The sequence below is a fragment of the Medicago sativa genome, chromosome 8 (genome assembly GCF_051527215.1).
Source record: "Medicago sativa cultivar Bolivia chromosome 8, Bolivia_mono, whole genome shotgun sequence".
NCBI classification, from domain to species: Eukaryota; Viridiplantae; Streptophyta; class Magnoliopsida; order Fabales; family Fabaceae; genus Medicago; species Medicago sativa.
In genome coordinates this window covers 11,973,130-11,986,809 of record NC_140756.1, presented here as the reverse complement: position 1 = coordinate 11,986,809, position 13,680 = coordinate 11,973,130, and the positions used below count along the sequence as shown (strand labels likewise).

The 13,680-nt window shown below is 33.0% G+C and overlaps 1 protein-coding gene and 2 pseudogenes across 1 annotated transcript; 1 reads left to right on the top strand and 2 right to left on the bottom strand.

Moving 5' to 3' along the window:
* Positions 1-339: 339 nt before the first annotated feature.
* Positions 340-3,235, top strand: LOC146896992 (FBD-associated F-box protein At3g52670-like). The gene is made up of 4 exons (XM_085733736.1): positions 340-622; positions 795-2,036; positions 2,114-2,293; positions 2,951-3,235. Exons 2-4 carry the CDS (start codon positions 804-806, stop codon positions 3,143-3,145), a joined length of 1,608 nt encoding a protein of 535 aa, XP_085589862.1. The 5' UTR covers positions 340-622; positions 795-803; the 3' UTR covers positions 3,146-3,235.
* A 2,965-nt stretch (positions 3,236-6,200) lies between these two features.
* LOC146896991 (putative F-box/LRR-repeat protein At3g58880) lies at positions 6,201-8,826 on the bottom strand (annotated as a pseudogene).
* A 2,267-nt stretch (positions 8,827-11,093) lies between these two features.
* LOC146896990 (putative F-box protein At1g49610) lies at positions 11,094-13,024 on the bottom strand (annotated as a pseudogene).
* Positions 13,025-13,680: the final 656 nt, after the last annotated feature.

Here is a 13,680-nt window from a genome sequence, read left to right as displayed (position 1 = left end):
CTGGATTTTTTTCATTTTTAATAAAAATATATTTTAAAAAATAAAATTATATTTTTTTTAATAAAAAAATGAGAAAAATGATGTATATGTGCTTTTATGAGAGATAAAAGCCTAAACGGAAAAAATAAAGATAAAGGACTAAAGTGTTACAATTAAATAATATAAAGGACCTCTAATGTAATCTTGTCTATAATTAAATAAAAATTAAAAGTATTAGAAGTTACCTTATGATTAAATTTGATTTTTTTTATAGAAAAAATTACTCATTTATTGACATTTAATGTTACCAATGTATATTTCATTTTGATTGGTTGATATCATGAGGGGGTAAATAACCCCTAAATAAGAGAGGGTAAAATCTAGAAAGAAAAAAAAAAAACCGAGTTTATTTTATAACAATACCAAAAATATATTTTTATTATTTCTGAAAATAAATCATCCACACTAAAAAAAAGAAAAAAAGAATCCCAAATTAGTATATTTTTTTTCCTATAAATATCGAAACCTCACCGCCACACCAAGCAATTACAATTTACAGGTAGTTGCTTCGTTCAAATTGTTGTCTCTGAGATTCCGACCGACGACGATAGTTGTTCAACCACCAAACGTTAACCTCTCTCAGGTAACTCTCTCTCTCTCTCTCTCTCTCCCTCTCTCTCTCTATCACCGATCATCTGTTTCGCAACTTAAGCTGATAACCCTAAACCCTAACTATATCCACTAAAAGTTGTTGATTGAATTTGGTTAATAACCTCACTCTTATGCTTCTTCAATTTCGTTATTGCTTCTTGCAGAACAAAAATATGGAGCACGATGAGGACCGATTATCGAATCTGCCGAAAATCATTCTTCATAACATTCTATCGAGATTACCAGAAAGAGATGCTGCAAGGACAAGTGTTTTGTCCAAAGCTTGGTTAGACACATGGCATACTTTTCCTATATTGTCCTTTTCTGATGATAAAATCACTGGGATGTTTACCCCATCTGATATAGGGAAGTTGTTGTTTCCCGAATCTATGGATGATGTTGTTAGAAAGATAGAAAACTTCACTGATTATGTGAAAAGGAGGTTGTTGAGATTCTATGATAATGGATTGGCTATCAAAAAATTTAAGCTTGATGTGGACAATGTTGAGCTATGCAGTTACATGTTAAAGGATATTGATCTTTGGTTGAAATTGGCAAGTGAAAGTGGTGTTGAAGTAATACATCTTTATATGCCTTATGATCTCGATCAGGATGAATGCTATGTCCTACCGAAGGGTGTAATTGAAGTCAAATCGCTTATTGAGTTAGTGTTGACCGGGGGAATCAGAGTTGATACAGCATTCATGAATCATTCAATTAAATTTTTCTCATTAAGAGTATTGTCATTGAAGAATGTCCTTTCGAGAGACGAACATGCAATTGAGCAATTCATTTCTTGTTGTCCTTTGATTGAACATATAACTTTGAGGTTTATTGACATGAAGTCTTTGAGCATGCATGGTCTACGTAAGCTAAAGACGGTTGATGTTGAAGGAATCCAGGAGGTTTATATTGATGCCCCGTATCTTGAGAAATTCTTTTATAGTCCTGGTCGTTTTAAAGCACCGTTTAAGATTGATTTTGATAGATGCCAAAATTTGAAATATTTAGAATTGTTGTCTTTGAAGAGTGATATTATCACAGACAAATGGTTTCTTGAACTGTTTTCAAAATTTCCTTTCCTTGAGAGTTTGAAATTGAATTATTGTAAAATGGCCGAGAGGATTAATATTTCAAGTGTTCAACTTAAGGTGTTGAAGTTATATGATTGTTCTAACTTGAAGGAGGTTAACATTGATGCTCCAAATCTATTATCGTGTGTATATTGCAGTGTTGGTGATTCAGAGCCTATTATATCTTTCCTAACAAGTTCTAGTCAACTAAAGGTTGATATGGATATTCCCATTGATTATCATCATCTTTGTAACTTGAGGGAATGTGTGCAAAACATCAAACCTCAAAATGTTTTGTCATCTCTGTCCCTATACATCTTTCAACGAACTGTGGTGAGTATTAATTAGCTACTTAATGTATTAATTCAATCTTCATAACTACTTATTGTATTTGTGTCTGGATTATGTAGGATGTACCGGTGGTATTTCAAGTGTCATCCCCTCCAGCAAGTATCGAACACTTGCACCTTCACTGTGTTCCAGAAAATGAAACTTTGTTTTCATCTACTATAAATACCTTACTTTCAAGTTGCTGCCCTGCATTTATATCTTTGAGCCCACATTCTTTGTGCAGTAAAGCATTCATTGAGGTATGTAATTCTCTCTCATATACCTTTAATTTCAAAGAGTGCTTCCAGCAGTAAAATTCTTACATATTATATCGTGAATCTGTGATTGTACTATATGACAGAAGTTAAAAAAAAGCTTGTCATCTATTTTTCTTTTATGTCAAATGCATTTCATTTATGCTTAAAATGTGTTAGGATTTGTTCTTTGAGTAAGAATGAATTGCTAAAAACATGACAAAATTGAGGAAACAAAATATTGATTTTAACTAGAATAAATATTGATCAATATAATTGAGAAAAAGAAGAATTCTTTGAATATCGTCATGGTACTATAAACAGAATGTAATTATAGGAATGGACAAGAAGGCCACCCCAAAGGAGCACTCTCCTTTCTCACAACAAATCAACCACCATAATCGTCTCCAATACAAAAATACCCTACTACTAACAACTCTTAACTACTTAAACTAACTACTCTAATCAGCATTTACTATATCCTAAAATACACAAAGAAAGGCGTAGTGGAGACAACAATAGAGCATATCTCATGGTGACTAATTAACAAATTTCTCCACCAGATTTATTGTCAATTTCTTCCTTTTCTGACATTGCCATGCATGCTTATATTAATTATTTTGTGGAGCATCTAACTCTATTTTTAATCATCTGAATCTGCAGTTCTTATATGAGACGCTAATGGAAAGAAAGGGGGATGACTGCTTTTGCAGTTCTAGTGATACTAAGTGTTGGTGGCATGGCTTGAAGAATGTGAAAGTCATAAGCTCAATGAAGATTGATGAGAATATTGATTTCAAGACCATGCTAGAGTTGTTGCCAAATAGAGAAAAAATTAGCTTCATGTTAGAATTTTAATGTTGCTGAAGCTGTCATAAACTCATAGACATGTTTTTACTTTGAAGTTTGATGTTACCTCTTAAATGCATGATGACACATTTGTTTTGATATACACTATGGAAAATGTTGAATGATATCGTAGAGATAGTAATTCTTAGTTTGTTCTTTATTATTGGCTTTACTTATTTGTAGTTCTTTATTTTCTAAAAACATATAGGTTTAACATCTAAAAAACATTAAACTCAGCATAATTAACCAGAGATGAAATTTCAATTTATAAACACATATCATACTAATAAGATAAACTTACTTGACGATCGTTTGTCTCCCAAAATTGCTTTTCACCTGTAAGTTCTACGACACCGTCGGGAGATATGCATAGCAAAATTACATTTCGAGTCGAGGCATCATAATTTCTACTAATCTCATTATCCTTACTCTTATCTCTCCTGCCAAGCAAGGAACTTCTTCTGATTTCCAACTCCACCACCCGTTAAGTGAAAACCCAACCAAGTCATGGACGAGCCAAATAGTGATGAGATGTCAGATAGCCCAACATTTGAGAAGAGACAAACCAATTAATTCTTTGATCTTTATTTTATATTTTAGTTCCACAAATTAAGCAAGTTTGTTATGCTAAATTAAGTAATTAATCTTTAAAAATGTGAAAAATTTCAATTTCCAATGCAACAAATTACACAAACTTTCATAAAAAGTTACCGCTTAAAAGTCTTTAACTAGTGCCTCGGGAGCGCTGATTAACATTTCCCTTATATAATATGTGCTTGAAACCCTTTATACTTATGATGAATGATAAGAAAATTCTATTTCTCTCTAAAATGTCCTCATTCTCCTTTTTAATTTCTCAAGAAGTATACACCCACTCGAAGAGTGCTTCTATTTCGATACATCAAGGTGTATCAATAACTCATTTCCAAATTCTCCATGCAATGATCCCTTTAAGTTGATTTTTTCTACAAAAGCTGCATGATCTTCGTATCTATGGGCATTAATACCTTGCGATGTTTTCAAGCTGTCTACTGAAATATTTTTATTTTCTTCCTTCATTGATTTAAAACACTTATCTTTAACCGATGAGTAGTTTGCTCTTCCTATATTGTGCTGATTTCAGTTATATAGCTACATCTCAATTCCTTTCCTTTCTAAATGAATTTATAAACTTTTCACATGAACTCAACCCTAAGTTGAGAATCTATTCGGTTGTAAAAAAAAAATTCTAAGGTATTTTTCTAATCTCAAATCCAAAAGATTGCAACAAAGTTGCGACACAGTATAAAGATCATAACTAAATGAAATGTACACCACGTGCTTGGAGATATTTGCAGTGAATGCGGAATTTTCATCTTTTGAATTTCCAGCCATGAATAATGAAAAAGTGTTTGATAATTTTTTTCATATTTTAGGTTTCAAGAAATTTTGAAAATGTCAACAATTTTTTTTTTTGCATTGTTTCGGAACGTACTCCATGGCCAATTTATTCAATTATTTCTTCTCTTTTGGTCTCAATTCAAAATGAACACTAAATTAGATAGCGAATTATTTAACTCCAAGCTCACACAATGTGGTGAACTTCAAAACAACTTAACGAACAGAAACAAAATACTATAAACAAACATTTATAACACTACAATAGGAATCCCAATCCATTATGAAGAGACATAGCACAACACAAAAATTGCATGCAACACAGATAAAAGAAACCACGCCAACAACAATTTATTCGGCAACACTAGCCACTGATAATATAAAAATGCAAGAATAAGAATGCAAGGAGAGGGGAACAGGAAAATAGCAGAGTTAACTGTCTCGTGTGGTGGCCGCAACAGTGATGAAAACCCTTATAATACATTTGTTCATAGAGATCTTTTTTACTATTGTTCATGGTACAATACTTTTGTTCTTAGGGGAAAAAATGGTATAATACTTATGCTCAAATGCAATAGAGACAGGAGAACTTCATCTGTTACACACCCAGACAGACTGACTTCTCTGCAAATGGTATAATAATTTTGTTCATAGTTTTGTTTCTCCTTGAAATGAGTCTTACGTCCATTATTCTACCCAGCATACTGCTCTTTGTTTCCTCATTGAACAACAAGAATTTTACTTCGTTTTTCCAGTTCCTTATTTACTCAACAGTCATCAACAACCAGCATGATATATCTTTTGTCCCCTTCCGTCTATGACACCTTGTATCAACAAGCTAAGCCTCTTATACAAACAAGGGCTGATTAATTGATCTCTAATATGTTTACGCTTCATCTGATTTTTCTTGCTATAATTGACCTCTCTTCGAATGTTATTTCAAATAGAGGCCTCGTGTGCTTCAAAATATGCAAATGTGAAGTTTCTGAAGTCAAGGTTGGGTTTCACATCATATTGTTAATTATTACAAGCTTTTGGAAATAATATGTTGCAATTAACTTAAGAGTGAGAGAAACTACCATCCTGCTTTCTTTTTAAATAATAGAGGAGCAATGCTATATCTCTAGAAAAAAACCATCAAGAATTCTTCAAGAATAAAAAGCAACCAATCACAATGCACTATTTGCCACAATTCAAGGAGGTGTGGCTGAAAAATAGGAAGTGGACAAATAAATCATGCAATTAAAACTTGCCACATGTGTCTTGAAAAATTATTGATGCTATTTTTCTAGATAAATAGCATTTTCCATAATAGAGATATTCAAACATGGAATTATACCTTTCTACATATAGACAACTGATTGTCATCAACATCAGGGGAAGAAATGCATACCTAAATGAACCTTCAATAGAACCTTATGATGTTGGTTTATAGAGATGTTCAATTCTGATTTAAAATTTTCATTTGAACATGGATTCAAAAGTGGAAACTTCATAGAAAAACAAAAATTTGAATTTGAAAAGATCAAAATGCACAGTTTCTTTGTTTTCTAATAAAAGTGAATTAAGTTCTAACACACTTACAAAAAAACTACAAGTTATAGACCACTATTTTTGGAAACCAGAAGAACCACTAAATCAATTTAAACTTTGAGCCATGGAAAGTTGAATTTAAGGACGACATATCTGGCCACAATTTATAAATCACTAGTTTAAAAAAGATGCACCTCTCACTAGTAAGCATGTCTATTTGTTGATCACAACAACATTAAAATTTCAGTATAAAGCTAATTTTTTCTTGATCAGAATCTGGAAAAGTTGGCAACGATTCTAAAATGGTCTTCAAATCAACATTCTCATCAATCTTCATAGAGCTTGTAACTTTCACATCCTTCAAGCCATGCCACCAACACTTGGTATCACAAGAAATGCAAAAGCAGTCACCGCCTTTTCTTTCCATTAGTGTCTCATAGAAAAACTGTAGTTTTAAACAAAAAAAATATCGAGTTAAACTCAAGCTAAACATAACATTTACATTGATAAAGTATGATCATTTTATTAAAACATGCAATGTCTTTGACATAGAGGGATAATATGCAAGACAAGCTTCTTCTTTTAGACAATCACAATATGTTATGTAAGAATTTCACTACTGGAAGCACAAATTGAACTTAAAGGAACATGGGAGTCAATGACATACCTCAATGAATGCTCTGCTGCAAAAAATTCGGATGCAAGCTAAAAGATATAGTTGTAGGGCAGCAGCTTGAGAGTAAGATATTTACAGCAGACGAAAACAAAGTTTTATTTTTTGGAAAGGAACGAAGGTGCAAGTGTTTGACGCTTGGTGGAGGGGATGAAACTTGATAGACCACAGGGTCCGATGCATCCTACATAATTCAGGTAAAATAGACACAAATACAATACATAAATATTCAGAATGAGTGAACAAATCAAGTAGTTAATTCATACTCACCGTAGTTATTTGAAAGATGAATAGAGATAGTGATGTCAAAATATTTTGAGGTTTGATGTTTTGGAGAAATCCACCCAAGTTACAAATATCCAGATAATCAAGGTGGATCTGAACATCGACTTCTAGTTGACTAGAACTTCTTAAAAAGGATATTGTAGGTTTTGAAACCCCCCTACCACGATATACACAAGACAATAGATTGGGAGCATCAATGTTGACCTCCTTCAAGTTAGAGCAATGTGATAACTCCATCACATTAAGTTGAACACTTGAAATATTAATACTTTCGGACATTTTGCAATTTTGCAATTTCAACCTCTCGGAAAGGGAATATTTTCGAAAGAGATCAAGAAACCATTTGTCTGTCATAATAGTATTGTTCCAAGAAAACAAGCATAACCCTTTCAAATTTCTGCACCGAATAAACTCAGTTATAAATGGTGTGTCCCAATCATCATGATTACAATTAAAATTCTCAAGACTCGAAGCTTCATCAATATGAACCTCTTTTATTCCTTGAACATCAACTGACTTTAGTTTTAGTAGACCATGTATGCTCAAAGACTTCATGCCACAATCAGAGGTCGATGACAACAAAAAATTCAAAGTTATACATTCAATCAAAGGGCAACGAGAAATGAGATACTCAATTGCTTGTTCATCTCCCAAAGGGACGCGCCAAAAATACAATTCTCTCAACGAGAAAAACTTAATTGAATGATTCATCAATGCTTGACAACTCTAACTCCTCCTACCAACACTAACTTGGTAAGCGATTTGACTTCAATTACATCGTTTGGTAACACATAGCATTCACCCCGATTAGGCAAAAAAAAAGGTTTAGAGCTTCAACACCACTTTCACTTGCCAACTTCAACCAATGATCAACATCCTTTGACATATAAGGAAGCTCAAAAATGTCGACGCTAAGCTTAAACTCTTTGATAGCCAATCCTTTATCATAGAACCTCAACAATCTTCTCGTTACATAATCAATGAAGTACTTTGTTTTTCTCTGAAAATCTTCCATTGGGTGAGGAAACATCCCTGTGATTTTCGTGTCAGAAAAAGACAATATAGGAAAAGTATATTGTGTGTCTAACCAAGCTTTAGACAAAACACATGTCCTAGCAGTATCTTTTTGTGGCAGCCTTGACAGAATGCTATGAAAAAATAAGGCATAATACATGTCCTACTTCCATGTGAATCAAAACGGGTTGTTAGGGTTCATGAGAAAGACAAAAGATGGAGTCTTCTACTTTTACTTGCATTGACCAAAGAGAGTGAAAATTTTCAAATCTAAAACCTTTTGAATGGATTTAGGCCTTGTTTGGATAAACAAATTATTTGCGGCTTATAGCACAAGCGTTTATCCTAATAAGCACTCATGTATAATCTTACAAAACCTATTTCTATAGCAAAACGTAAAATTAAATTAAATTGTTTTTGTTTATGCTATAAATTGTTATCATAAGTTACTATGGAGAACTTATGATTAGCAAATAAACTATACTGTTTTTTCTGTTAATCAACATCCTTTGACATGTAACGACGAAGCTCAACATTGTACACAATAAGCTTAAATACTTTGATAGCCAATCCATTATCATAGAATCTCAACAACCTTCTCTTCACATAATCAATAAAGTTATCTCCTTTACTCACAATATCATGCATAGTATCAGAAAAATACAATATAGGAAAAGTATACCATGTGTCTAACCAAGCTTTGGACAAAACACTTGTCCTAGCAACATCTTTTTGTGGCAATCTCGGACAGAATGTTATAAAGAATGACTTTCGGTAAATTCAACAATTGGTCCTCATCATGCTCCATATTTTTGGTCTGTAAGCAGCAAAAAAATAAGAGAAATTATGATCTGCAAGCAGAAGAATCACATGTGAATCATTGGATAAATCAGCAAAATTCAATCAACAGTATTGCTTAAAATTCTTCAGCAATGAGTTACTTATTCACGTGAATTTTACACCACAGATTTAACCTATTAGCTTACGTTACACCGAACCATAACACAAAACAGATGATTAAACAAGAAAGATGCATTCATTGAAAGTTTAGAGAGAGTTGCCAGAGTGTTACACAAACCCGATATATGTACCTTCCTAATCACCATAGCGATGATGTATTTTTTTTTACTGACGATGATAATAATAATTTTTTTTCACTTTAAGAATATATTTTTTCGTTGTTAATAAATAAATAAAACTATAATAAATTTTAGGATTGGAAACAGCCTCAGGAAGACACATATATCCTCAATGTTTATGAGAGCTTTCTAATGAATCTCGATGTGTTAAAATTTGGTGGTCTAATTTGAGATACTATGAAAAGGCTTTATTCGAGGATACCGCATAAATACTGGTGTCTCACACATCCTGCATGTTGAGATTGTAGCCTTGATGCATGGCGTTCGCATGTGTTGGAAAGAAGGTTTGCGGAAAATAATTTATTACATTGATTCAAAGCATACACTTCAGTAGTTCCAAAGTGTTGATGTTACTGTATTGCCAAAGACTGGAGTCTTCAGCAGCATCATATGTTGCGTGAAAGGAACATGTATGCTGATTTTTTTCTTTCTGCCAAACTTGGTGCTAGATCCAACAACGAGTTGATGTTACTGTATTGCCAAAGATGAGCTTTGTTTGCTTCTCATGAGAGACACAGGATTTTCTACCAGCATAACTAGTTTTTTATCCTCTTTTCTCGTGTAACAATTTTTTTTAAAGAAATAAAAATAGAATAGAAAAATATTTTCACAAAGTAAGCAACCTATGTCACCATTACTTTCTAAAAATATATATTTTGTTTTCCATTTAAAAATAGTGTTCATTTTGAATTAAGACCAAAAGAGAGGAAACAAATGAAAAATTGGTTGTGGAGTAAGTTCCAAAACAATTCAAATATATATTTTTGACATTTTCAAAATTTCTTGAAACTTTTTGCCAAAAATAAATAAAATTTCTTGAAAGCTAAAATATGTAGAAAAAAAATATCGAACACTTTTTCATCATTCATGGCTGGAAATTCAAAAGCTGAAATTTTGTATCCCATTCACTGCCAATAACTCCAAGCACATGGCGTACATTTCATTTGGTTATTTTGTTTGATACCATTTAGTTCTGATCTTTATATTGTCTCGCAGCTTAGTTGCAATCTGTTGGATTTGAGATTCTAAAAATACCATTATTTTTTTCCCACCAAAATAGATTATCGAGCTGACTCACGAGCAGATCGCTCTCTTTAAAATGTTTTGCGGCCTTGTCTAAAATCGTGCAAGACAAATTATCAATTGTGTTGTCTCTGGAACAAAACAACACAGTTCACACTCTCAATATGATACGAATACCACTTGAAACCAAATTAACAGAAAAAGAATGGAAGAACATCTTGATGAAAGCAAGCCGAAGGGAGAAGAGAAGAAAAAGATTCGATTATTCAGAAGTGTCCTTTCAAAGGGAAAATTCGCAACTGATCTACAGAGACTTGGGGAACAAGGTTCAAGTAACAAACAGATCAGATAAGCTTAGAGCATGCGAGCGGATAAGGTCGGATAGTTAGTTGGATTAGATTAAAAATCGTTAAGAAGCCCATGCGCAAGCCCGGACAGACGACGTCAAGTGATACATATTTTTTTGAGCTCTCAAGCTCAAGTCCAAACCCCCCGGACGGTCGGCGTCGTCATCGCGCGTGATATAAAAATATTTCAGTTAAAGAAAATAAAAATATTTTAGTAGACAGCTTGAAAACATTGCAGTGTATTAATGCCCATAGATGCAAAGATCATGCAGCTTTTGTAGAAAAAATCAACTTAAAGGGATCGTTGCATGGAGAAGTTGGAAATGGGTTATATCCAAAAATGTTCTGGAGAAATGGAAATCAGCAGAAGGTCATTGCTTGAAAGATGCGAATCACAATAACTAGTTATCAATAATAAAGAACAAACTAAGAGTTACCATCTCTACGATACCGTTCAACATTTTCCATAGTCTATATCAAAACAAATGTGTCATCATCCATTTAAGAGGTAACATCAAACTTCAAAGTAAAAACATGTCTCTGAGTTTATGACAGCGTCAGCAACATTAAAATTCTAACATAAAGCTAATTTTTTCTCCATTTGGCAACAATTCTAGCATGGTCTTGAAATCAATATTCTCCTCAATCTCCATTGAGCTTATGACTTTCACATTCTTCAAACCATGCCACCAACACTTAGTATCACTAGAACTGCAAAAGCAGTAATCCCCCTTTCTTTCCATTAGCGTCTCATATAAAAACTGCAGATTTAGATGATTAACAAAATAATTATAAAAGGAATTATATCAGATGATAAAAAGTAAAATCTTTTAAGCATAAATGCATGTCAGACATAAAAGGAATTGGATCTAACCCAAATTGAGGATAACAATTGTATTATAAAAAAACTTCTTAGATTGCCAAATTTCAGTAGGCTCGATATTTGACAGATTTGTCTCAGAAATTATTGTTCCACTAACGTGAAAATACAATGAGATATGCTCTATTGTTGTCTCCACTATGCTTTTCTTTTTGTATTTTAGGATATAGTGAAGGCTGATAGTACCATGATGATATTCAAAGAATTCTTCTACATAATTCAGATATAGGAGAGAATTACCTACCTCAGTGAATGCTTTACTGCAAAAATAAGGATGCGGGATCAAAGATATAAATGCAAGGCAGCAACTTGAAAGTAAGATATTTACAATAGATGAAAACAAAGTTTCATTTTCTGGAACATAGTGAAGGTGCAAGTGTTTGATACTTGGTGGAGGGGATGACACTTGAAATACCATCGGGTGTTGTACATCCTACATAATCCAGACACAAATACAATAAGTAGGTATGAAGATTGAAATAACGAATTAAGTAGCTAATTAATACTCACCTCAGTTAGATATTCAATGTCAATCTCCATATCAACTTTTAGTAGACTAGAACTTGTCAAAAAAGATATAATAGGCTCTGAATCATCATCATCATCAATGCAATATACACATGATAATAGATTTGGAGCATCAATGTTGACCTCCTTCAAGTTAGAACAATCAGATAACTCCAACACCTTAAGTTGAACACCCGAAATATTAATCCTCTCGGCCATTGTACAATTATCTAATTTCAAATTCTCAAGGAAAAGAAATTTTGGAAACAGTTCAAGAAACCATTTGTTTGTGATAATACAACTCTTCAGAGACAATTCTTTCAAATTTTGGCATCTATCGAAATCAATCTTATATGGTGCGAAAAAATCATCGGGACAAAAACACAATTTCTCAAGATACGGGGCATCAATATAAACCTCCTGGATTCCTTCAACATCAACTGTCTTGAGCTTAAGTAGACCATGCATGCTCAAAAATTTCATGTCGACAATCCTTAAAGTTATGTGTTCAATCAAAGGACAACAAGAAATGAATTGCTCAATTGCATGTTCGTCTCTCGAAAGGACATTCCACAATGACAATACTCTTAATGAGAAAAACTTAATTGAATGATTCATGAATGTTGTATCAACTCGTATTCCCCCTGTCAACTCCAACTTCGTAAATGATTTGACTTCAATTACACCGTTTGGTAACACATAGCATTCACCCCGATTAGGCGAAAAAAGGTTTAGAGCTTCAACACCACTTTCACTTGCCAACTTCAACCAATGATCAACATCCTTTGACATGTAAGGAAGCTCAAAATTGTCGACGCTAAGCTTGAATTCTTTGATAGCCAATCGTTTATCATAGAACCTCAACAATCTTCTCTTCACATAATCAATGAAGTACTTTCTTTTCCTCTAGAAATCTTCCATTCGGTGAGGAAACGTCTCTGTGATTTTAGTTTCAGAAAAAGACAAAATAGGAAAAGTATACCATGTCTCTAACCAAGCTTTGGACAGAACACTTGTCCTAGCAGCATCTTCTTCTGGCAGCCTTGACATAATGTTATGAAGAATGATTTTTGGAAGATTCGATAATCGGTCCTCATAGTGCTCCATATTTTTGTTCTTCACGCATAAGAGTAAGAGTAAGAGTGAGATTAATAAGGAAATTCAATCAACAATATTCAGTGGATATAGTTAATTAGGGTTTAGAGTTTAACGGTTCAGCTTAAGTTACGAACAGATGATTAGGTAATAAAGATTTAGAGAGAGAGAGAGAGTGTAACACCCTCCTTTTTATTTAATTATTTTAATTAGTTTTAGAATATATTTATATTGGGTTTAATATGTGATTCGTCCCTGCAAATAGGGGTCGCTTAAAATTTCGTCCCTGCAATCACTAATCCTTTTTTTTTGCCCCTGCAAAGTTTAATCAGTTAAAAATTCGTCCTTTGACCCAGTTTAATCACTGCCACGTCAGCAAATTACCAAAATGGCACGCGAAAGGACGAAAATACCCCTGGCTTATTTTTTTTGTTTTTTCCTTCAAAAAAAATTTTTTTCCCAGCTTTTTCCCGATTTTTTCTCGGAAAAATTTCAGTTTTTTTAGTTTTAATTTTAACATTTTTTTCCGAAATTTTTTATGATTTTTTCAGATTTTTTTAAATTTAAAAAAAGAATTTTCAAAAATTTGAAATTTTTAAAAAAAATAAGCCAGGGGTATTTTCGTCCTTTTGCATGCCATTTTGGTAATTTGCTGACGTGGCAGTGATTAA